At 43.1% G+C, this 24435-nt stretch overlaps 1 protein-coding gene across 4 annotated transcripts in view; it reads right to left on the minus strand.

Moving 5' to 3' along the window:
* The window catches only part of TIAM1 (TIAM Rac1 associated GEF 1), a 366345-nt gene that overhangs the window by 27292 nt on the left and 314618 nt on the right, over window positions 1-24435 (minus strand). For 3 of the 4 annotated variants that reach the window (XM_081302880.1, XM_081302878.1, XM_081302879.1), the window contains 4 exons: window positions 14451-14554; window positions 4652-4831; window positions 3807-3875; window positions 2804-2929 (listed from right to left, as the gene is read on the minus strand). In XM_081302880.1, the coding sequence (XP_081159006.1) occupies window positions 2804-2929; window positions 3807-3875; window positions 4652-4831; window positions 14451-14554 (479 nt within the window). Of the gene's footprint in view, window positions 1-2803; window positions 2930-3806; window positions 3876-4651; window positions 4832-10799; window positions 11198-14450; window positions 14555-24435 lie in introns of those variants that run through there. The other variant, XM_081302881.1, reaches the window with a different exon arrangement.

The following is a 24435-nucleotide window of genomic DNA, read 5'->3' on the forward strand; positions in this document are numbered from 1 at the left end:
AATTGGTGCAACTAATCTGGAAAGCAGTATGGAGATTCCTTGGAAAACTTGGAATGGAACCACCATTTGATCCAGCTATCCCACTCCTCGGTCTACACTCAGCATAATATAAAATCAGCATACTATAGTAACACAGTCACATCAATGTTTATAGCAGCTCAATTCACAGTAGCTAAACTGTGGAAGCAATCTAGATGCCCTCCAAAAAAATTATGGCATTTGCAGATAAATGAATGGAATTGGAAACTATCATGCTAAGCAAAGTAAGCCAATCCCCAAAACCAAAGGCCGAATGTTCTCTCTGATAAGTGGATGCTGATCCAAAATGAAGAAGAGGCATGGGGAAAATGGAGTAACTGTGATTGGGCAAAGGTGAGGGAGGGGTAGGGAAGGGGGGGTGGGGGCAGGAAAGATGGTGGAATGAGATGGACGTTACCCTAGGTACATGCATGACTGCACATATGGTGCAACGCTACATTGTGTACAACCAAATAAATGAAAATTTGTGCTACAATTGTGTACAGTCAATCAAAATGCATTCTGTCATATATACTTAACTAGAATAAATAAATAAATAGAAATGACAAACCAAACCAAGGTAGGAAAGACTCACACCTACCAAGGCAGGAAACACATTTCCCTGATCACTATGCCCCCTTCTTCAAAACCACCCTCCCCACCAGCAGGGAGCAGGCAAGAACATAAGGAATCTGGGCAAGAAGAGAGCTCCACTTTGAAATGAGGTGTCATCTCTCAGCCTCAGGCATCCCTGCAGAATGGAAACCATGGTGGCCTTCCCTATGGGGACTTGAATACACTTGGGGTGGGATGCTTTTCATCATACACATTTCATATAAATAAATGAATAAATGAGTCACAGAAAAATATCCTCCATGTTTCACACTGATCTCATCTTCTCAGAAAGAGGCTTTGTTCCTTTAGGATTAGAATTAAAAGCTGGGTTCCAAGCAAAGGATAAGGGTTTTGAATCAGTGATAAACCGAGCTCCCAATGTGCACTTTATCTAATGCACAATGCAGGGAGAGTTTTGATAGTCTCTGGACAAAAAATAAAAGTTTATTGTAAACCACACATGATGGGCACAGTTGGTAATCAGAGGCCTAAGTTCTTTTCCTATGTGTTCTACTTTTCCTCCTTTACTTTTGGAGCCCACGTGCTTACAGTGCCAGCGGGAGCCACCTGGCTCTGAAGATATCCTCCCAGCCAGGCTCAAGAGTTAAATAAGACAAGCCATGGAAGGAATGCTCTCCCATAATGCCTCCCCTCACCACACTAAAGCCCTTTGTTTAACTTAATATTTACAAAGCGCTGACTACACAGTAACCACAGATACAACGTTAAGGTTTTCCTTTATCCTTCCAGTCTTAAAAATCAAACTCAGTATTATAAAACTGCAGAGCAGATCAGTAGAGCAGAAGAAGGAGATTGAGTGTGAGGGAGGAGGGAGGACAGAAAATGGGCAGGAATATGGATTAATTTACCAAAATCACATTATAAGCACATACAAATATACTAAGGAGAATTTCACCTCTATATACATGTAGAGAGTACCAATCAAAAATAAATGAACAAACAAGCAAAAGGAAAATCGGTAGAGGAGAGAGAATAGGGGGAGGGAGGTGGGGTGGGAAAGACGGGGGAAGAGGGATTGAAATCAAATTCTATTCATGCATGATTTTGTCAAAATGAATCCAACTACTGTGTATAATAATGTATAATAATGTTCTAATTTAGAAAAACACAAAAAGCTAAGCAGTTAGCAATGCTTGAATTCTGCAGCTATTTAGATAAAATAATTTCAAATACTAAAAAAAAAATTTGATCTCAGGGGACACAGAGTACTCGGATGGGAGCATATATATACCAGACCACTTCTGCGCACCAGACCACGTGTGCTCCTCTGTGGCACTTCAGAAGGCCTCTCACAGGCTGAGGTACACTGCAAGCTCCCAAGTGGAAACTTCATCAAACTGATTTGAACCTACCTTAGAAACAGGAAATAGAGCATGGCGATGTGGGTGGGTGGAGGTGAGAGGCAGGAGAGAGAAACCACAGGGCAGGAAGAGGCTTTGAGGGATCATGACTATGTCCATGGTCCTGACTGTGTTGATGATGTCACAGGTGTGTGTGCGAACTGGGTCATCAACTGTATGCTTTAATTACATGCAGTGCATTATGCCTCAATTAATCTGCTCTTTAAAAGTATATAAAGATAACACAGAAGCCAATCCATGCATCAGTGGAATTTTGTAAACTGAGGCTTAGCATAAGAGGGAGACCTCTGCAATAAAATAGGACCAGCCAGGAAAGAGGAAATGAGCTCTGAGCATCCTTACTAAGGCACTAGTCATCAATCCTCATTAAGGCTGCCAGGACACTGTGTGCTGAAGATCTACTTCCTCCCGAATAATGATACGCATTTATATTCGGCAAAGCTTCCCAGAACAGGATAATTTAATTTGTTTACCGGAAGACCAGAGGTGCGATTTTAATTTGCTAACAGCTAATGTTTGAAAGACTTCCTCATAAACAAAACAAAAGGTTAAGGTTGGTACATCTTCCAACTAAATGCAGCAGCTGAACAATGAACACAAATAGATGGTATCAGTCCTCCCTCAGCCAGACTTGCAAGATAACCCAGCTCCCCTCCCACTCCCTTGAGGAACACCATGAGTACCAGAGCTGACCAAAGAGACCATAAAGCCCCTGCAAGCAAGGCATCGGAGATAACCCACCCAAGGCAAGAAGAGGCGGCTTTGCGCTATTCAGGGTTGAGACTGACCTTAAACTGGTCGACTTTCTCAAGCTTTTCCAAATCAGGTACCAGTCTCACTCCATCTTCTAGGGTTTTAAGAAATTCTACTTGAAACTCTACCATTTCGGTTAAATTTCCAAAGAGCACGTCAAGCTGAAAAATTTTAAAAATAAAGTTTTGATCCACCCATGTTTTATAAATGTTCATAAACTTCTTTTGTATCCTATCACAAAGTTTTTCTGTGGACACTTAGCAATTAGAATAATGACCCCACAGATATTGAAGTTTTGAGATAAGACTAGATTCCTTGCTTCGCCAGTTTCCTTCTGGGTTCTTGTCTTGCAAATTTTGAAGAATAAAATCCACAGACAACACAGAAGGGAATAGTAATGGAGTAGGATTTATTTAAACAAGAAGAGAAAACTCCCATCATGCAGGAGGGGGTCTGATGGAAGAAAAATCCATTTTGGTGTGCTAGTTTAGGAGCTTATATATGGTTCTGGGTACAGCCTGGAGTCAATCTATGTTAAACAGGTATTGGAGACAGCACCCAAATCATTGCCCAAAGTCTATGTAAAACAGGCACTGAAAACAGCACCAAGGCTAACATGCCTTTGAGTTTGAATTCTTTCTATCAACTTCCATCTGGATTTACCCCACCTTCCTATTTTCCCTCCTGTGGGATCTCGGTGTTGGCTGGAGGCACTCCCACAGGTGAGCCTCATGGCCATTTTCAGTGGAAATAGGCCTTGATAGTGCTTATTAACATTTCTACTGGTTAGTCTCCAGCTGTGGTTCTTGCATTTGAACAAGACTGACCATTGGTATTTCTCACTACTACCAAAGGCTACGGCAGCTCCTTACCCTCCAAGTGCAAGCCAATGTTAACAGGCAATATTTGATCCAGCTATCACAACTAAATGAATTCAAAATGCTTTGAGTACTGTGTGGGTTCCCTGTTCCTTCCTCTTTACTGGCAAGTCAATCTACAGTGAGACGCTCCATCAAGTTAACAGGATTTTCACCATACCTCATCTTGTGTGAGAAAAGTCTCCTTTTGAAGAGGTTTCAGGTATCTTTCCATAAGACAGTTTAAGTCCTAAAAGTTGAAAGGACACCTAATTAGCACATTTAAAAGTGTAAAGAACATAGAGGAGAAAAACAGATGATGTTCCAAATGCTGACATGATAGTGATTAACGTCCACGAACTCAGGAATAAGCCAAGCTCTTCTGTCAGCCATGGCCTCTGCTGTAACTAACATCGTACCCCGAGAGCAGGCATGAATGACATGTGAGACATGAGCATGGCTGTGTTCCAATAAAACTTGATATGCAAAAATAGGCAGCAGGCTGCATTTGGCCAAAGGGCCATAATTTGCTAATTCCTGATTTCATTAAAATGCAGATAAATAAAAACAGATCACACTGCTTTCGAATGGGGAATGCAAAGGAACGTCAGAAAGTGTGAATACAAAGAAAACAGACCTGAACCCTTCTACCAGGACTCAAATAGACTATGAAGATGATGCCCTCAAATTTTTGAAAGACAAAATTCAGTTTTAGTATTAGCTGTACAATGTTTAGAAAGGTCAGAAGGGTCACATGCACTAACATAACCTTTCTTGGGTAATCAATTATATATATATATATATATATATATATATATATATATATATATATATGTGTGTGTAAATTGCTGTAAGAATTGATATGCTTCCTTAAAACTCAATGGGCATCTCAACATTCAGAATAAAGGCCAAATTCCAAAGGACAGTCCCAATCTCCAGGTGCCCACAGTTGCACCTCATCCCCCAAGGGCGGCCCAGACCCCCCAATTCCATTCTCTGAAGAGGAGGACGGAGGGCAGGACATACTTTCACGTAGGTGCGCTCTGTCTCCAAGAGCTCGCAGATCACCTTGCGCAGTTTATCCGCGTCTGACAGCTGCCTCATGGTGGCCAGCTGAGGCCCCGTGGTGTCCTGAGGAGACGGGCTGGGGTCTGAAGGGTTCATCTCATGCAAACTGCGGCAAAACGCGGCCACCTGTTCTGTGCTCTTCAGAGCAGAATGGAGAAAGCAAAGCAGATGCAGTTAGCCTTCGTTCGAGAACCTTGCCTGGCACCTGTCCCTCCTGGAGGCGTTTCTTCCTGGTTAATGAACTGTCACATATGAATTACATCTCATTTCCCAAATTGCTCCACATATACAAGAGCACATGGATCGCTGAAAACAACCATAACAACAAGGGCTAACATATATTGAGTGCTCACGGGCAGGTCACACACTGATCTGATGCGCTTAATCTTAATCTTCCCACCTGCTGGGCAAGGGCTATTATCATTCATTCCAATTTAACAGCTGGGAAAAAGAAGGCCCAGAGAGGTTAAGTAACTCATCTGAGATGACACAGCTAGTAAGTGGAAAAGCTGGGATTTGAACCAGTGTGTCTGTTTTAGAAACCTGTATGATTTGCGGGTGATGGGGAAGGGGTGCTGGGACTATGAACTGAGACCGGGGTCTGGCATGCTAGTAAAGTGCTCAATCACTGAACTACACCATCAACCCAAAGCCTGCGATCTTTGTTTCTTTCTTTTTTTAAAATACCTTTATTTAATTTATTTTTAGAGTGGTGCCAAAGATGGAACCCAGTGCTTCATGCATGCTAGGCAAGCATTCTACCACTGAGCTACAACTCCAGCACCCAAAGCCTGAGATCTTAACCATTCCAGAAGAAGCTGATAAATCAGGAGACAGAGGTTATCCACAACTCATGCAACATACAATTCAATTAATTACCAGACTCACTTCATTACACAATCTGCTTACTTTACAATGTTGGAAAACAATTTCTTCCCATCTCCATTAAAAACTGGCTCTGAGGCGACTCTAGAGTAAGGCAGATACCCATCCTTTAAAAAAAGAAAAATATGTTTCTCTCTCTCTCTCTCTAGATTCTCCAAAGGCAGAAAGGTACCACCACCCCACACAGACCTCGGTGGCAGATCCCGTTCCCCAGTCCCCAACCGTAGAAGGTAATGATTCAGGTTAAGTCTGTGCAAGATTTTGTTATCAAGTTGAAGTTTAGGATTCTGAAATTCCAACCTGTCTAGTGATACAAAACAGTTCTAAGCTTGGGCTGCTGCAAAACCAGTGTGGGCAGCCATTCTCCTCTTTAGAGGGCACTGGGGAACTCTCAGACATCCCCCTGCCAGGTGCACCCTCAGAATCATTTTAATCAGAATCTCTGCAGTGGATGCGCACCTATTGCCCCAGAAGCTATTTTGAAGCACAAAACTAGTCTATTTGTCCAAATGCACCATTCTGTGTTGGATGGATGCCTCTCTGAGGGCAGCAGCTGCCTTCTGTACTTCTTCATGCTGCTTCTACTGGCTAATTCAACCCTAGGTACAAAGCACGCATTTCCTGCAAAGAAGGGCGCAGGTAAAGAATTCCTTCTCTATCACCCAGGAAGAACATGAGCATCCTCCCCGCAAAACTGGTTAACAGAGCTGAAGGTCAAGGCTGGCATTCTGTGTAGGGCAGGGAAGGAAAGCTAAAGCCATGTGCATTCCAAGGGCAATTTTTAAACACAGAGGAAAGCAGGTAGCAGTAGGAGGCCATTCCCTCATTAGCATATGCAAACCAGAATACAGACAGAACAAAACAGGGAAAACTGCGACCTAACAAGGATGCATTAGCAGCAGTGTCCACAGAGGAGTGGAACCAGATCCAAACCCACATAACTATTATTCTCATTTGCTTATAACTGCTGCAGCTGATGTGCTGCTCCCACCAACCCTGGTCTCACAAGCCAGAAGTGTAAGTCACCTGCCAACCACACCACTCAGTGTTCTCCATGGAATTGTGTTTGACAGTGAATATCCCCACAGGGAATCTTCCCTCAGGTGACTGGAAAAATACACCAAAATGGGCTGCACTATTTACAGTACGTGAACTCTATCTTAAGATATAACACTGTTTAAAAACAACAACAACAACAACAAGACTATGTGTTTTTCATCAAGGCTTTTCAGTAGAAATAAACCACCCAGTTTTATTTAGTTATGATGAAATTTTACTAACTCAATGTCATTTAATATGTAGTCAAATAGGACTTTATCTTTAAAAAAAAAGAAGAAATATATCCATGTTAACAAAAGGTTCAAGTGTTTTCCAATGATCCAACGGTGACTATAATAAGCACCACCATAAATAATAATGAGGGGAGAAAATATGCCCACAGAAATGAAAAATCCTATGGACAGCGGTGATCACAGCTGACAACCAGATGCCCTGTCCCCATCTGACCCAACTCTCCTCTGCTGCTTTGATGTGGTACCCAGAAAAGAAACTAGACACAACCTGTGTACAACTGCACTCCTGTTCCCACAATGCTTTTCCAAATAGCCCCTCGAACTGCAGCTGTCTGTCCCCCACATCACTCACTAACCTACTCCCCATGAGAAATGTACCAACACTGTAGTCCCGTTAGCAATCCTATCACTTAGACAAACCATCCCCATGAGATCTGTGTTTCTGCATTTTATATGAAGTATCTCCCTTCACCAAAGGCAAAAGTTAAAGCAAGGGCGCTGCCATGGCAGAAAATTCCAAAAGATACTTCCCTCTGTGCCTCCAATTCACATAGTCACCAGCCTGAACCCCCAAATTCCTGATAGCCTGTTGTCCTCTTGCAAAAGTTAAAGACGGATGAGGGTAACTGCATTTTTCCAACTATCACCGCTGGGCTATCACAGAGGGGAACTTTGACACCTTGTTGACACTCCAAAGGACCTTAACTTGCAATAATCTCATCATAATGATAAAGAATACACCAGCCAGGACTGATCCCACCATGCCCAAATTAAGGAAGAAAAGAGGAGGTGGCACCCTGATTCCTAAAAACCTCCCTTTTCATGAAAAACTCTGATGACAGCATGCACCACACAGGCTTCACTCCCCTTTCAGAAAAAACCCAGATCCCAGGGCTGCACAGGGAGAAGGTGCTTTAGAGTGAGCGCCCCTGCTCCATCCACTGGCCACAGAGTGAAATTTCCTGCCTGCTCTCAGAATCGGCTAGTTATTTATCTCCTTACCACTCTCGACCATATCCTGGAAAAATGTCAGAAAGCATGGGTGGGGGTTTCTAGGTTTTTGTTTCTTGTCACACCATAAAACCTTTTGAGATTTCCATTTTTAAGAGCATGAGCAGGGCAGATGACTTGTCCCCTGGGCCAATTTTACCCCTCGGGGTTGGGGAGTCCTTAGTTTAAGCAGAGCTGAGGCTGGCGGCATGTGGGTCAGGGTTCATTGCACCCCCAAACAGCCTGGCTACTCATCTTTCTCCTGTCACACCCTCCCAAGTCCTAGATTACCTGAGGAGAGATGGCAGCCCTCCTTTATCTGCAGTGTGCCTTCCTGAGGTTTCAGGTACCCACACTCTAAAAACATTAACAACTGTCTTGACTCTCTCAGGAGGGAGAAGCCGCACTCAAGTAACTTTTATTATAGTAAATTACACTTTATATGTTATTTGTTTTAATGTATTACTTGTTGTTGTTAATCTCTTATGTGCCTAATTTACAAATTAAACTTAACCGCAGATATGTGTATGTAGGAAAAACAGCATATAGAGGGTTTAGTACTGTCCACTGGGGATCTCGGAATGAGTTTCCCACAAATAAGGGGAAACTGCCGCACCCTTAGCATCCAGGGGACATCTGAGAACCCCCTAGGGTTCTCTTCCCAGTTCAGAGTCTCAGGTATCCCTTCCTCATTAGACACCTGGCTAACCCTCTGAGATTTAGCTGGGTGGTCTCAAGTTCAACAGGGACAAGGCCATTTCCCCACTGGAAACTCTGCTCACTGATTCAAGGTACAAACTTTCAGGTATAGCCCAAGGAACTGAGTCCAAATGAATGTAACTTGTTTACTGTCAATTACATGTTGTTTGAATAAAGAACAAAAAGTACCATGGGATTACAATGGATAATACATATAAATATTAAGGTTTTTTTTTTTAAATCATTTATTTATTTTTGGTACCAGGGATTAAACCTGGTGTGCTTAACCACTGAGCCACATCCCCAGCCCATTGATTGATTGATTGATTGATTAAGAAAAGGTCTTGCTAAGTTGCTGAGGGCCTCCCTAAGTGGCTCAGGCTGGCTTTGAACTTATCATCCTCCTGCCTCAGCCTCCTGAGTTGCTGAGATTACAGGCGTGTGCCACGGCGGCTGGCTTAAGGGGTTTTAATTACAAGATTCTTAAATTTCTGCTTGGAAAGAATTAATTTAAAAGGATGTCATAAAGTTTGAGAACTGTGTTTTATTAAAATGCTACCCCAAAAGTATCCTTGGAAGGAAGTACGGAATGCAGGGCTTCACTTTTAAATCTGCTGTCCATCCCCATTGCTGCGGCCAAACTTCTAATTTAGGTCAAAACCCATCAGGACTTTCTCAACTTAGTCAGCCAGGATGCGGCACGAGGGGGGGGCGCTGAGGCAGTGCTCAGCCCTGCTCCTCTACTGGGGGTTAGATGGAGACTCCGTCACTCACACACAAGCACAGGACCTGCAAGCACCCAGAAAGGCGGTCTCCGTGGGAGTCCCAGAACCGCTGGGCAAGCCAGGCCTCCTGGCTCTGGGGCAAGAACTGAGGCCTCTGGCAAGAGGAAGATGGTGAGGGTGTCTCAGTAGGAAAGCACGGGCTGCTCTCCACTGGAGGACTGTCAACCGTCACCCTGGAAACCAAAGAGCACTACAGGCGTTTGAGAGCCTAAAACTGCTAGAGGGTAGCCGAGCTGCTCCACCATGCGGACGAAGATGACCCAGCCCACAGAGAGCCAGCACAATGGCAGGAGGAAATGGGCCACTTTACTGAGGCCAGCGCAAAGCTCAGTGTTTATAAGATCTCTTTCCTCCTGTGGAAGATGAAAAGAAAGTACAAAGGGGGGGGGCAGCCTCTTCAGGACACTGTCAACTCAAGCGACCCAGCATTCAAGCTTCCCGTTATGCAACCACCAAAGCAGTTTCTGCTTCCACAGGAGCTGAGTTCTAAAAGTGTTCTCTGGCTGATTTAACACATCCCACAGATTTAAAAGGGGCCAGAGTGGCCTAAAATCTTACAGCCTTTATTTAAGCATTTTTTTGGGGACAAACACCAGAGCGCTGATTCCATGATTTTGGAACCCATGATACATCCAGTGGTAGTTTCTACAGTTCTCTATCACCTTTTTTTTTTTTTTTAATCTCTTTTTGAACAAACTTCAAAGAAGAAACAACTATCAAGGATGAAGACTTATTTGTGCAAGTCAGACATACCCATTGACAAAGTTAACTTCATTAAGTGACACAGACTGTAATACTCAACAGACTGACGTTAACAATAAGCTATTAAAAGGTCTAGTTGGGTTTTGTTAAATTCTCCCTTGCCATGAACCACTACATTTTCTCTCTGAGGTAGAATTTACTCTAGGAACTGATCTTGAAACAGGCCAGTTAATGTTCAACTGTTCACACATTCCTTGAGCCAATCTTTCTCTATCCACCTCCTTCTCAAATCAGCAGAAGTAAAGCCCAAAACACTGAAAGCTTTATAGAAGGAGGCAAGTTGAACACCCTTCCAAGCTGCTTGCCGATCGATCACTCAGCCTTCCCAGTTTCCGGTCCTGAGGTCAGGATAGGGGAGGCTTTGTGCATTGAACACAAAATATGCTTAAAGTCTCAACAACCAAAAGAACAGGACACTTCCACTGACAACTAGTAAAATAACACCAATTTAAAAAAACAGCCTTTCTGCTCTTTAATTATGAAAGAAAGATAAATGCAAATTCAACTGCATGCTAACTGCTGACCCTCCACCCTCTCCAAACTGCTATAATATATCTTCTTTGTCAACAGGAGGGGCCTTAGAGCCAAAGCATAAAACACGGGGGAATGGGACATTCAGATTGGAAAACAAATCCACGGAAGAGTCGTACCTTAAACAAGGCTAGAAAGAATTGAAACAGCAAAGGCGCTCACCAGACGAAGTGTCCGATACACGGAGTCACCAGACTTGTCACTGTCTTCGATCCTGGGCTTGCGCTTTACTTTCCACAGAGCAGACAGCATCAGGGATAGATTCTCATGGTAATTAACTCGACCACCCCGTGTGTTTAGCAGGGAAACAGAAGTTTCTTAAAATACACAGAAAGCACTGAATGCCTTACAGCGCCCCTCTCACGAGGCTATCCCAGACTGGTTTTGCCGTGAAAACCTGAGGACGGGGACTGGACAGCAACCCCCACGCGGCACCTGCTCCCCATCCTGCCTTCTGGGAGGCTGTCAAAGGCTGACTGGTGCCCGAGAAGTCATGCTTTGATTTCTACTGGCGAGACAACAAAGGTCCAGATAGGGACAGCCAAAACAGACGTGAGAACAAAGCACAGAAGCCTCCCCAGGACGCGAGCGCCTCTACCCTGCAGCCGGAGATGAGCTGATTGGCCAGCATCCTGCGCTGCACGAAGATATTAAACCTGCCCAGCTCAGACGTGGTCAGTAGCAGGCAGGACACTGGAAATGACTTTCCTTAACAGTGCAGGCTTCACAGTTGGTGCTAATGCCTGGTTGTGAGAGCCAGACATTTCAGAGATAAGAGCAATGTGAATTTAAAAGAAAAAAGAAGTCGTTCTGAATGGGAATGTCCTGAAAACAATTCCAATACATTTCCTACTTGGAGAGCAAGGTCACAGCTGCTGGGGCCTGGAATGCATGACCTAGGATTCCCAGGACCTGAGATAGGAGAACTCGGCTCCAGAAACAAGGGTTTTCCATTAGAAACTGGGACAGGACAATGAGCAGCCAGTGGCTAGAGGCATTGGAGGCTGTCACCCACAGTCACCAGATGAAAGGCCACCAGACTGCCCTGCCTTGTGACAGCCCCACCCTCAGCCTGTGGCAGTGACATTCCAGTGCCACCACCTCTGGACAACAAGCACACAATTATCTACTTGCTGAACTCCAAAATGTCACGTGTAGCAAAAACTGCTACTCCAGAAACTTGAGAACTACGCAGAACTCCAACATGCTTTCTCTTTATCCTGCCCAAGGCTGTGAAAGGCAGCCCACTGACAAGATAAGCAAAAATATTAAACCACCACCAAGTAACAGCCTGATATAGTCAGCCAGGATAAAAACTGATTATGCGTTCCTAGTTATTTAATTATATCTCTGCACCCTACAAATGCAAGATACAACTGAAAAATGACTTTGCAGTCTATTCTCAGAAAACATAAATCCCATGTTATATAGGAGATGCCACAAAAACATTTAACCTTAAACAAGAGACTTAGGACCTCTGCTTGCTCTAATTTTAAAGCATGAAAAAGACATCCAGAAATATTAAGTGGTTCATGGCTATGTACCCAACTGACTTCAAGCACCACTAATTAATTAATCCTGTCTTTAATGAAGCCTGTATTTAATACCAGACCTTAACAATCAGGCCAGAAGTGAGTTTTGACCATTAATAATACAAGACCTGGAGCCAAACTGGGTCGTATCCTGTTTTGCCAGCACAAAGCTGTGTGACTCTTAGCAAGTCATTTAACCTCTCTGCTCTAGTATTCTGCAAAACAGGAAAAATAGAGTATGACTCTTAGGTATGTTGAGAAGATGAGTTAATATGGAATAGAGTTTCATGTATACAAAATGTTAAATTAGCATGACTTCTCATTTATTATTAATAATATGCAGTAGGACCTGGGCACCAAGATCTACTGGTACAATAGAAAGATTTTTTGCTTTCAAATATTCTAAATGAGACTGAAAAGGCTGTTTTAGTTAACAAAGCAGAGAGGAATGGGAAGAGATGGTTTCAAAACATCCAGCCGCCCCCCCTCCCCAGAACTTGTTGCCAATAGTTTTGAGGAAATTCTCTTTTTCAGAAAGCCCATTGTGAGATTTGATAGAGAAACCTGGGAACAGCCCTGTCCCTGCTTTGGACCCCCTGCTCCCAGAGGGACCATGCAGTCAGAGACACACCGGGCCAGGCTTCAAAGCCTGGAGCCTCTTCCTTCCTCTGCACTGCTAGAAGCTTCTATTACAGAAGACTCTGTTTGAGATTTCATGACTCACTATATTTAAAATGGAAACAATTTCTCAAAATCCACAGGGGAATGAGAACACTGAGCTATTACAGTGAGGTAAAATGATCCAAGTTAAAAAGTACTCAAAAATAAATGTTTAGGAAAAAGAGGTGTTTTCCAAAGTGCAATTAGAAATTGAAAATAGCATATTTAGGGCTGGGAATATAGCTCAAACAGTGCTTATCTAGTAAGCATAAGGCAAAAATGTGTGTGTGTGTGTGTGTGTGTGTGTTTATTTACTTATTTTAGTTCCTCTAATAAAATAATGTAATACCCTTCAAAATATATCAGTATAGAAACATCTGTCTCTCTTAAGGGCAACTAGATCCCTCCATACCACCTCCCCCAAAGTGGATAAAATTAATTAAATTTAAAAATTAAATAAATTAATTGAAATTAAGAGCCACATAAATTAAAAAATTATTTTAGCAGTTTTGTTTTCTGGCTATAAGTGTGTCTCTCTATTAATCTGCTTTTTAGTTATAACCAACAACATAATGACTTTTAGTCCATAAATATTAACATTACATTTAAATATTTAATTTTATACTGTGCCCAACTTAAAAAAAATCCAGAAATGACTATCGTACCATGGTGAAAGGGAAATAAATATGGGTACAAGAGATATTGAAGACAATAAAAAAAAAGTCATATAAATATAGAGGGAGGAAAAAACAGGAAATGGAGGTTTTAAAAATAGCTCATATTTGAATAGCATTTTTCCATAATCAATGATATGCTTTCCCATAGCGAGAATATTTGACCCACTCAATAATCCAATTGTGGTTTAAGAAGCACCCTGATTCGGCAGATGAAAAAAAAAGGGTGTAATTTAAATGGATGTGATTTATTCAGGTTAAGTGGCTGATAAGTGTCATGCCGAAGAATGAGAAACTGGTAGAATCATCAACTTAAACACACCAACAACATTATGTAAAAAGAAGAATTATGGAAACAACCACATACATTGCTTTATGGCGGCGGGTCGGAGGGCGGTGGTGCTTTGTGCATAAGTAACATGGGTTTTACTTCTTGCAAGTATCAGAAGAAAAGCTCTTTCTCACAGAACTCAACCAAAGAATAAACTATTTAATTTTTGTTAAAAAAAAAAAAAGTGTGTTTCTTTTCAATGTAAAGATGTTCAGCTTTAACAAGAGATAAATGCAGACCATTCAACTGGAGCTCAATACAGGAACCCAAGTAGCAGGACAGTAGAGCTGGCTCAGTAACACACATGGGAGATGCTGTTGCATCCTACCTAGATGAAGCTGTAGGAAGGAACCTGGATGAAGTGGCAGCGTCACCCAGGAGCTCTGGCAGTGGCAGAAATTAAAGAAAAAGGCCTTCATTTCATACAAGTGATTTCTGCCCTATGTCCCTAAGGCTGTCATTTGGATTTCACATCCTGCTATTTAGCAACCTCTCCGAAGCAGAAACACTTTGTCCCGTGGAGAAGCCACTGAACCACCCACAGCAGCAGAGGTGGTGTGTCAGCTGTGACTCTCTGGTGGTTCGAAACACGGACGTGCAAATGAAAACCTCTCACCTTGCTGCTGTGATCAGTCTCATCAGAGGATTCCAGGTCTGGCCCTTCAGTCTCTTCCGGCGCGGTCTCGGCACTACTGCCCTGCTCGCTGCAGAGGCCGTGCCCTGTCGGGGGAAATCAGAAGACAACATGGGTCAACATGTATGGCCACTGCTGACAGCCACTCCTGTGTGCCGGCCAAGGGAGCCAAGCTCCCGAGGGGGCACTGTTAGATGTCCAAGTACAAGCCACGATCTTGGCTCAATAAGTGGTAGGTCAGTAACTGCTACTGTTATTTCATATTACACCTGTATGATTCATACTGTATGTTTGATAATACAGAATAGTTGCTACAGAGTGACCATTTGTGCCCCTCCAATCTCATGTTGAAGCCTCAAACTCCAATGCCACTGTGATGGTACTTGGGGGGTGGGGAAGAAATGAAGTTCAGATTAGATGGCGAGGGATGAAGTCCCCACGATGGGGTTAGGGTTAGTCCTTATAGAGAGGAAAATGGACTGGCTCTGATCCACACTGAGGGACTCCCCAGCCTATAAAACTGTGAGGAATGAATGACTTGTTTGGCTACTCAGTCTGTGGTGTTATAAAGAGCCTGAGCTAAGACAATAACATAATTTATAAGACTATGTATTTATGCTATCTTAAATTGATTTAGAATCAGTAAATTAATTGATAGATTGATTCATTATTTGCTAAAATAATCGAATAAACCATACCAAAAAGACAGCCTAACCAAAAACGACTGTGATACATCCATTACCTGAAAGGCCCCACACTGCCTGTTTCTGCCAAGTCTGGAAAATTGTAAACTTCTTATGACACCCACTCTCTCACCATCTTCTGTGCAAAAGTGCAGGAGATTTTGTTCCTTTCCTATTTATTGAGTTTTTACTGTAGTGTTGCTACAGTGGTTCTCTGAGCTGGGAAGAGAATATAAGTCACTGTCCTCTGAAGGGCTTCTCAAATTTACAGAGCCTCTGGATTCCCCAGTGACCACGTTAAATGCAGGTTATTCAAAACCTGTGGGTTGGGGCCTTAGATTTCGCATTTCTTCCAAGCTCTGGATGATACTAATCAAGACCACAGGTCCATGGGCACACCTGGAGTAGAAGGACGAACATTCAAACACCTTCTCTAGTGGGATCTGAAAACACAGTGACCCGAGGACCACTATCTTAGCACATCAGAGGCACTGGATCAGGGACCAAAGCACTCTCACTATAGTCAGGCAAGAGAGAAGGAACGAGAGGAAATGGGAGTGCAGGAGCCTCCTCTGATGCTTTGGATGACAGCTTCCCTCTGTCTGTGGTGTGGCTGTGGTCTGACCATCCCCTCCATCCTCCCTCCATCCCCCCACCGCTTGGCAAATGCTCATGTGTTAGATAATTCCCAGAGGAGCAGAGTTGATGTAGCAGAACCTTTAAGACATAAGGCCCATTGCAAGGTGATGAGGTCACTGCCCAAGGAAGGGATTAATGCTGGTCTTTAGGAGTGAGTGAGTTCTTGCAAGAGCAAGTTGTTGTAAGAAGAGCAAGGCTGGTCCCTGGATCTCTCTGGCTTCCTGTCTCACTATATCGTCTCTTCATAAGCGTGCCATTGCAAAGCCATCTGCCATGAAGTCCTCATCAGAGGCTGAAGAGATGGGGCTGCCTGATCTTGAACTTTCAGCCTCCAAAACTGTGAGCTAAATAAACCTCTTTATTAAGTACAAAGCCTTAGGCATTTTGTTATAGTAACAGAAAACAGACTAATAGGGTATGCAAAGTGGCTGCCTTACTCCAATGACACCATTAGAGCCATAGTTGTGTGGCATCATTACTGTTAAGATTTCAAGCTGGCCAAGAAAGTTAGGGAGGTAGTGGACCTCCAAGCAAACCTTCACCAAATCTATCTCTTGTGGGCACCTCCGCCTTCCCTGAAATGAAGCACCAATTATAGCATGCACCTTCTGTGGTTAAGGAGGTTTCTCTTTCCCTGCTTGTTGCTCTGTGCTTGGGTTTTCTGGCATGTCTTTTCACTATACTCAATCTACAACAAGGAGGTAGGGCCAAGAAACAGGATCAGGATCAGCTAATGTGGCAGACATCACCCATGTCACGCCATCCCCTCCATCAGAAACAAAAGTGATAGAATACTTTATATAGGAGCAATGACCTGCATGCTGGGACCAGAAAGAAGATACGCAGGTTGTTCCTCGATGTGGAAGAGCTGACAAGCTCATTTAGGGACAGTGTTAACAGAGCTCAGCTCTCTAATGGCAGGAGCATGCCAGGCTGCTCAGGGAATGGGCCCCTCATCTCACTGTAGTCTGCAGAAGAGTTCCTAGACTGTGTAGCCAACTGCTGTGACTCTACAGACCCCTGTTGCTTAACACTATGCCAGCAGTGCAGCGAATGCTCATCAATTTGTGAGAAAAAAGGTTTTTATTTTAGTAATATTATGGGCCAGGCATCCTGAAAAGCAAATAAAACCTACTTCTGCAAAGTATTTGGAAATGTCAAATGAGAGATAACAAATACGCTTTTACATCTCAGAATTTCTGATAGATCCACCAAGCCCAAGTGCTAGAGCAATGTTTTCCAGAGGAGGCGGGAACCTGTTGGTGTCATCAGTGAAACTTCTTTTAGGAAAAACTGTGAACTTGGCAGGTGCACCTGGCACTAGGATCCCTGGCTTCTGGTCACCAGACACCATTAGGATTCCCAATCAGAGTGTCAGTGACACATGCACATGTGTACTTTGCAACAGAAGCATCCCTTGGCTAAAGCCCTAAAACCCTGGAGCCTTGGATTTTAACTTTAAGCATGAGACAGAAAACAGGTCTCAGGTCAATGCTGCCTGGGGAGTTAGAACTTAATCTTCCACATCCACAGGGTACCCTTGAAGGGTGCTATAATTTGGATCTTGAACCCTACCCCAAAGGCCCATATATTGCAGGTACTACTGGGAGATGATAAAACTCCATCTTTGAGAGGTGCGCTCCAGTGAGAGATCTTCAGGTCACTGGCTGTGTGCCCTGGAAGGGGACTGTAGAGTCCTAGTCCCTCCTTCTTCCTCTCCTTTGCTTCCTGGCCAAGAGGTGGATGGTTCTGCTCCATCACGTCATGGAGAGTGGAGCCTTCCAGACAGTGATGTGCCGCTTCTTCACAGGCCCTAAAGGCACGGGGCCAATTGATCATGGATGGACACCTTAAAACTGTGAGTCAAAATAAGTCTTTCTTCATGAGTTGGTTGTGTCATGTATGAATCACAGCGATGGAAAGCTAAGGCGTTATACCCCTCACTCTGAAAAGATGTCAAATGAAAGCAGGACAGACAGAAGGAAAAGACAAAGAAGATTCTCCAACTCTGCTTCTACTCTGGGTAAGAGATGGGGGAGCGAGGCGGGTTTCTTCCCTGAGATATAACCACAGGCCTGGCCTCGGGAGTATTTAGGGCTCAAATTTACATGATGTGCCGCATCTTGGAACCCCAAGATGAAAAACCTCCTTAAAGTCCTTCTGGGTTTGCATTCCAAGGGCAAGTGGCAGAAGCAAAGACCAGTCAACTCTGGAAGGCTCCTCTCTCCATGATGTCATCATAGAGAAAAGCTGATCAAGCAGAAGCCTTAACCCAGTGTGACCAAACACAGGAGGAACAGTCCCTGTGAGCCAGACGGAGGCGCAGACACAAAGAACACCGGAAGCAAGACCCCAAGGATGACACCACGGGTATCAGATGCAGGATGTCAAATAAGCAGGCCGAAATCATTAAAAAGCAACAAGAGGTGCTTTCAAAGGAGAAAAAGGTAAATTAAGCATTTCTAGAAACAGGAGCTGTTGCTACTGGAATCAGTGGATAAGAATATAAATTGAAGAAAAGACAGACGACCGGGAGATCTCTGAAGGCATTTCCTTACTGCAGGGACTGTCACAGCCCTCCTTGTAGGACTGCAATTCCAGCTAAAACGCTATTCACAGGGGCTGGGCGGGTAGCTCAGCAGCAGAGTGCTGGCTCCTATGGGCAAGGCCACGGGCCCAGTCCCCAGCACACACACTCCCCAAAACAAATAACCAGACACTATTCAAGAAAGGACTATAATAAGGACTTTGGAGAAACAAAGAGTGAGAGAGAATACAACAGACAGAACTCACTAAAACCAATTCTCTAAAAGATGTGTTTTAGGAAGACTAAAATTAAAAAAAAAATTATATAATCCTGGAAAAAAATAGTAAGCAAGCTGAAAAGGTAAAAAGAGGATAAAGACAGGAGTGAATCCTAGAATACAATAAGACTCCAGCCTCTCAAAAAGGCTTTTGGGGGTGAGAAAAAAATAAATAAAAAGATGCAACCAGGACGATGGTCAGGAGTGGTTATATTTAAAGCACTTCATGGTGATTTTATGCTTCAGGAGGGAAGTAGAAAGGCTAGCTTTGGTTTCTGTTAGATTAATAACCATGCACAAATGCTAAGAGCAACCATAAAAGAGTAGAAGCAGATCATATAAATTGAAAAGTGAAATTTAAAAATGCAACCGGGAAGAGGGCAAGAAATAGAAGGAAACATAAGCAGGGCCGATAGAATCAAAAAAGATCATAGATACAAGTCCAAACGCACAGATATTTTAAACAACTGTAAAACACACTAAACCTAATTCTTCAGTTTCACTGACATGCACAACAACCAAAAAACAAAGCTCTTTATGTTCAGTTCCACTTCTTGCATGTAACGTGAAGCTTTGCTCCAGCTTCACGTTACATGCAAGAAGTGGAATTGAACATAAAGAGAAGATTAAAAGGATGGAAAAATGTATTAGGCAAATGTAAAGAAAGTTCTGTACATGCCAGATCCAAGATTGAGTGAAGCTATAGAGGATGTAAACAGAAAATTTTATGCTTGACCCATGAATGTAGTTCAAGCCCTTTTCCCAAAGATGATGAATATACATTTTTTTTCCAAGGATTTACAACTTTAATATGAACAGTTCATCTAGGATGGCACAAAATCAAGTCTTAACCAATACCAAGGAGTCTCTATTCATGTAGACCAGCCCAGAGGCATTTTTCCTAAAATTAAACTTTTTACAAAAGACCAAAAACACCAAAGACAGTTTTAGAGAAGAAAAGCAAGATTGGGTACTTTTCCTACCAGATATCAACACACAGTCACAGTAACGTGACGTGACACAGGGGAGAGCAGCCTGACAGAACAGAGAGCACAGAAACAGCCCCACCCACATGTGAAAGTGTGACAGAGAGCAGGCACACCACTGCAGATCCCTGGGAAAGGAGTGGAACATTTGATAAAGGTTGCTAGCACAGAAGATTACCTGCACGATCCAAACTCACACAATGCACGAAAATCAGGGTCAAGTAGGTATAAACCAGAAGGTAAGTAGTGCAAGCTGCTAATCTTGGATGTGAAAATACATGGGGCAAATGTAGTTAACAACAATGTATTATATATTTCAAAATAGCTAGAAGAGAGAAAATGATGAATGTTTGAGGCATTACATTTGTTACTTACCCTGATTTGAGTATTATACAAGGAAAACACATATCAGGACATCATACTGACTCCATATCACGTACAACCACAAGAATGGCAAATTATACTCCACATAATGTGTGATATGCCAAAAATGCATTCTACTGTCATTTATAACTAAAAGAACAAATTTTAAAAAATCATACTGCACCCCATAAAAATGTACCCTATAAAGATTAATGTGTCAATTAAAATAAAAAGGAAAATATAGAAGATGATGCTCGTTACCTCAAAGGAGAGGATTACCTCAACGAGGCATAAAAAATACAAATCATGCAAGATCAAATATCATATCTGGCCACAGTTGAAAACTTTTGCTTGTCAAAAGGGACTTCCAATGCACAAGAAGTTTATTTTTGATTCATAGCAAAATATTAACATCTAAAGTATAATCAAAAAATCAATAACTAGGTATATCTGATTCTAAAGAACATATTCTTTATTTTACCTATCATGGCATGCTTTTTAGACATGATTAAAGATAAATGGGAAAGAAAGAGATAGGGCGGAGGAGTTCATGGCAGATAGTTTGGGAAGATGACGGGATTGATAGCTCTCACACCTTTAAGCTAGACCCTCATGTCTATTTCCCTACCCCATGAATTTGTCATGACTTGGGACTCACTCTGACCTGCTGAGCCACACACAGGGCAAACACAAACATTGGGCATGTTTGTCTCACAGCAGTGGATTACCACTAAAGAAAGCTGAGGAGGGACACCAGCAAGATGGAATGGAGAATTCAAGCGGGAGAGGGCATGATCTCCCTCCCCACACATCGGGGCCTTCTCGGTTACCCCAGCTTACGAGGCTTCTACAGACACAATGTTGAGTGTTTCTGGAAACTTCACACAAGCAGTTCTGCAACTTTCCACTCCTGCTTCCCCTTGGCTCCCAGAGACTGGCTCAGGCAACCGGCACTGAAGGGATGACGTTCTCCTGGACACTCCTGCCCACACTCACCAGGACACCCCACACTGCACAGCTCTGCTAACAGTCAGAGAGGAGCGAGCTGGAAGCAGGGCTCAAAGGGGGTCGATGAAGCGGCCAGAGCAGGGGACCTGCCTGTCTCTACGGCAACACTGAGCTCCTGGCCAGGCACACGGGTGCCCACAGGAGAGGGGACAGGACAGGGCAAGATCCATGGAGGTAAGGATGAACAGGAGGCCAGCAGTCTAAGAGAATGCACAGGCCCAGAGCAGGGCTGCAGGACAGGACTTACTGGCCATCTCAAAAACTGCTATTAAAAAAGAATTCTGGTTGGAACGGAGAAGATAATTTCTTTGCTTTTTAAACAACTTCCACGTTACGTTTCTGTGGTTGAAAAGTCCTTGCAACTGGCACACCCTACACATCATTTGGAGGATAGACAATGCTAAGATTCAAGGCGGTACAAACGCATCCATGTAAATTTACACTGAGATTTACCTTTCATTGATTTGGATTAGACACATTGACACAGCTTCATTTAAGGTCATGCAGGACTTAAATTTAACGGAGAAAGAAAAAATTCTTCACCTGACATAAGCAATGTGCATTAAGCAGATTCCCTGATTCCAATACCTCCAGAGAGGAATCAATTTTTGAAAGACCTTGTTAACATCTGAGATTGTTTTTTGTTTGTTTTTTGTTTTTTTCCCCTTGGGTACCAAGGATTGAATTCAGGGGCACTCAACCACTAAGTCACATCCCAGCCCTATTTTGTATTTTGTTTTGAGACAGGATCTCACTGAGTTGTTTAGCACCTCGCTTTTGCTGAGGATGGCTTTGAACTCAGAATCCTCTCACCTCAGCCTCCAGAGCCAATGGGATTACAGGCACGTGGCACGGCACTAGCCTAATATCTAAGTTTAAATTTCAGTAGGAAAAACAATTTATGGAATTGGTGGGAAGGAGCAAGGGAAGATTAGACACAGGCTGGGATCAACTGTTAGGCTCTGCTTTCATTTTGCTTTCCAGGTGGTTAAATGATAATGAAACAGTAAGAATTATACACAAGCAGTCATCATTCATAACCTCAGCACCAACAGTCACCCACCTTAACAAAGCTAAAAAAACAAAATTGTTACCAAGCAAAACTATTATATAAATTAAATAAAGTTAAATATACTCTATGGGGAAAAAAAAGGAGGGGGTGATATCACAACATAAAGTGGGTAGACAACTTAATCACAAATTTCACAAAATTTCAGTGTCTTTGCTTCCTACAGAGAGAAATTTTAAAATGTATAAGAACTGTAGATTTAGGCCTCACTGTCAGCTTGTTGTGAAAGTCATTTGTAAGGGACAGTCACAATCTTTAAAAACATAAGAATGGAAACTCTCTGAAACAACACTTTTTTTCCACACACAGGATTTGATGGGCGCCATCAATCAAAGCTCACTGGAAATCAAAATTAGGCATTTGGATTCCTCTCATCCCAGCAGGGCCCACAGAAGAAGGCCATGTGCTAAGTGACAAAAAGCAGGGCACACAAACAATTTACAAGACACACATGGCTCTGAATTTTATCGACAAACAAACAGGGGGCCATGTGCTGCCTGGTATCTGTGAGGCTTCAGAGAATCCAAACGCTAGACCATATTTGTTTGCAGAAAGATAAATCTGCTTAGTTCCTCTTTCCTCGCAGACCCTCCCTGCTGCCTGATTGTCTTCAATTTTTTGGAATCGAGTCCGACAGTCTCCATGGAACATCAGACTAAAATAGAACCTTGTGTTTCACAGGTACGGAACAGAAGCGTGCACGGCCCAGGCTCATCTAGTGCTGACCACGCCTGGCGCTAACAATTTCTCACTGCGACTCAAGGTGCCTTGGACTTTCATGGCAATCACAGAAGCCTTTCCTGTTAAACAAACGCTGCTTAATCTGGAGGGACATCTGTACTCCTGCACACCACCAGCTTCCACCCAGCATCAGACAGATGTGCTCATCAAAGGGTCCGACTCTCAAGTCCAAGGCTGGCCCTAATTGTCTCTACGTACTGTGGGCCTGCTGTTAGCCTCAGACACTCTGCTTTCTCCAGCTCAAATGCAGCAATAACCATCTATAAAATAAGAAGCAACTTCAATCCACAGAGCCCTGGTGCTTTTATTGTAATACCGGGAGCTAGTCACTGAGATAAACCAAGGCACCTGCCTGTCACAAATGGTCAGGTGGAATTCTAGGGCAAGTACATCACAGCAACATTCACTACAAAAATGAAAGAAATGTCAGCCCTAAGGGCAGAACCAAAAATGAGACCGACAAGCAGATGCTTGAAACCTTGGGAAGACACCACCTTGGGAAGTCACCTGATCTATGATTCATGTAATTTGCATAAAAGATGAGTATTTGCATAATTACTGATGCAAATATCTTTGTTTAAATGGTGAATTTTATGATCTACACCACAGTTCCCACATTTGGGGAAAAAAGTAGGTATTCAGAATAAGCATTTACTTTTTCTTCTTCCCTAGTTAGAAAAAGGGGTGGGGAGAGGGTGTCAGAAAAGGACATTTATGTTTCAATTCTCTCAATAAATGCTTTATAAAACTTTTTAAACAATTACTTTAGATCTATACTTGCTTCCCTAAGTTGATGTTCACTGACGTACTTCCCCCACTGGGTGATACAGGTATCCTGTCCAATAAACCGGGCCAGTGGTTCTCAGCTAGAGGAGATTTTGCCATACACCACTGAAGTCTTGCTGAGACTACTTTCATCACAGAACAACAATAACAACCAAAAATCTGGCTCGAAACGTTAATAGTGCTAGATGAGATCAAAATAAATCACAGGAGAACATGAGAGGGGCTTTTGGAAACCTCACACAAACATCAGCTCGCAACTTCCTACTCCGGCTTCCCCTTCACTACAAGGGCTTTTCTAGAATAACAGCCACTGAAGGAACTGTCTTTTTGTCCTGGACATCCTATCAATATGTACATAAACAAGTGCTTTTAAAAAAAAGAGAAAGAGAGATGAAAGCAGTCCTGGTGAGACTTCAACCAGAAGTAACTGGACAGCCAGAGGCCAAGGACAGGAAACCAGGTCTCGGAGAACACGTAGGGTAGGCTGTCCCTATCCAGTCCCTGGCTTTCTATGCCAACGTGGCAATCCATGTACCACGCTTCCATGGATGAAGAGAAGGAGAAAGCACTACTCCAAGGCCCCCTAACAGATTTTCCCTACAAAAATCTCAGTGAAAGCAGATCCCCATGTTACCAAGAAGCTACAGGAGCTTTGCAAGTCACCTTGACATTTCCCACTGTCTTATCATCCCACCAGGACAGGAAAAGAAGGGTCCCTAACCAGAAGACCCCAGGGCTAGAGCACCTTAGAAATCCCCCTCCCCCCCAGGGAATTTGAAACAACCACAAAGAAGGCCTTCCCAGGCAAAGTGATTCCTGAGCTCTGAAAAGGGCCCCCGGATCTCAGCATACAAGACTATAGAATCCCTTTCTTTCCACATGGGAAAG

The sequence above is a fragment of the Spermophilus citellus genome, assembly GCF_964194105.1.
Source record: "Spermophilus citellus genome assembly, chromosome: 7".
NCBI lineage: Eukaryota > Metazoa > Chordata > Mammalia > Rodentia > Sciuridae > Spermophilus > Spermophilus citellus.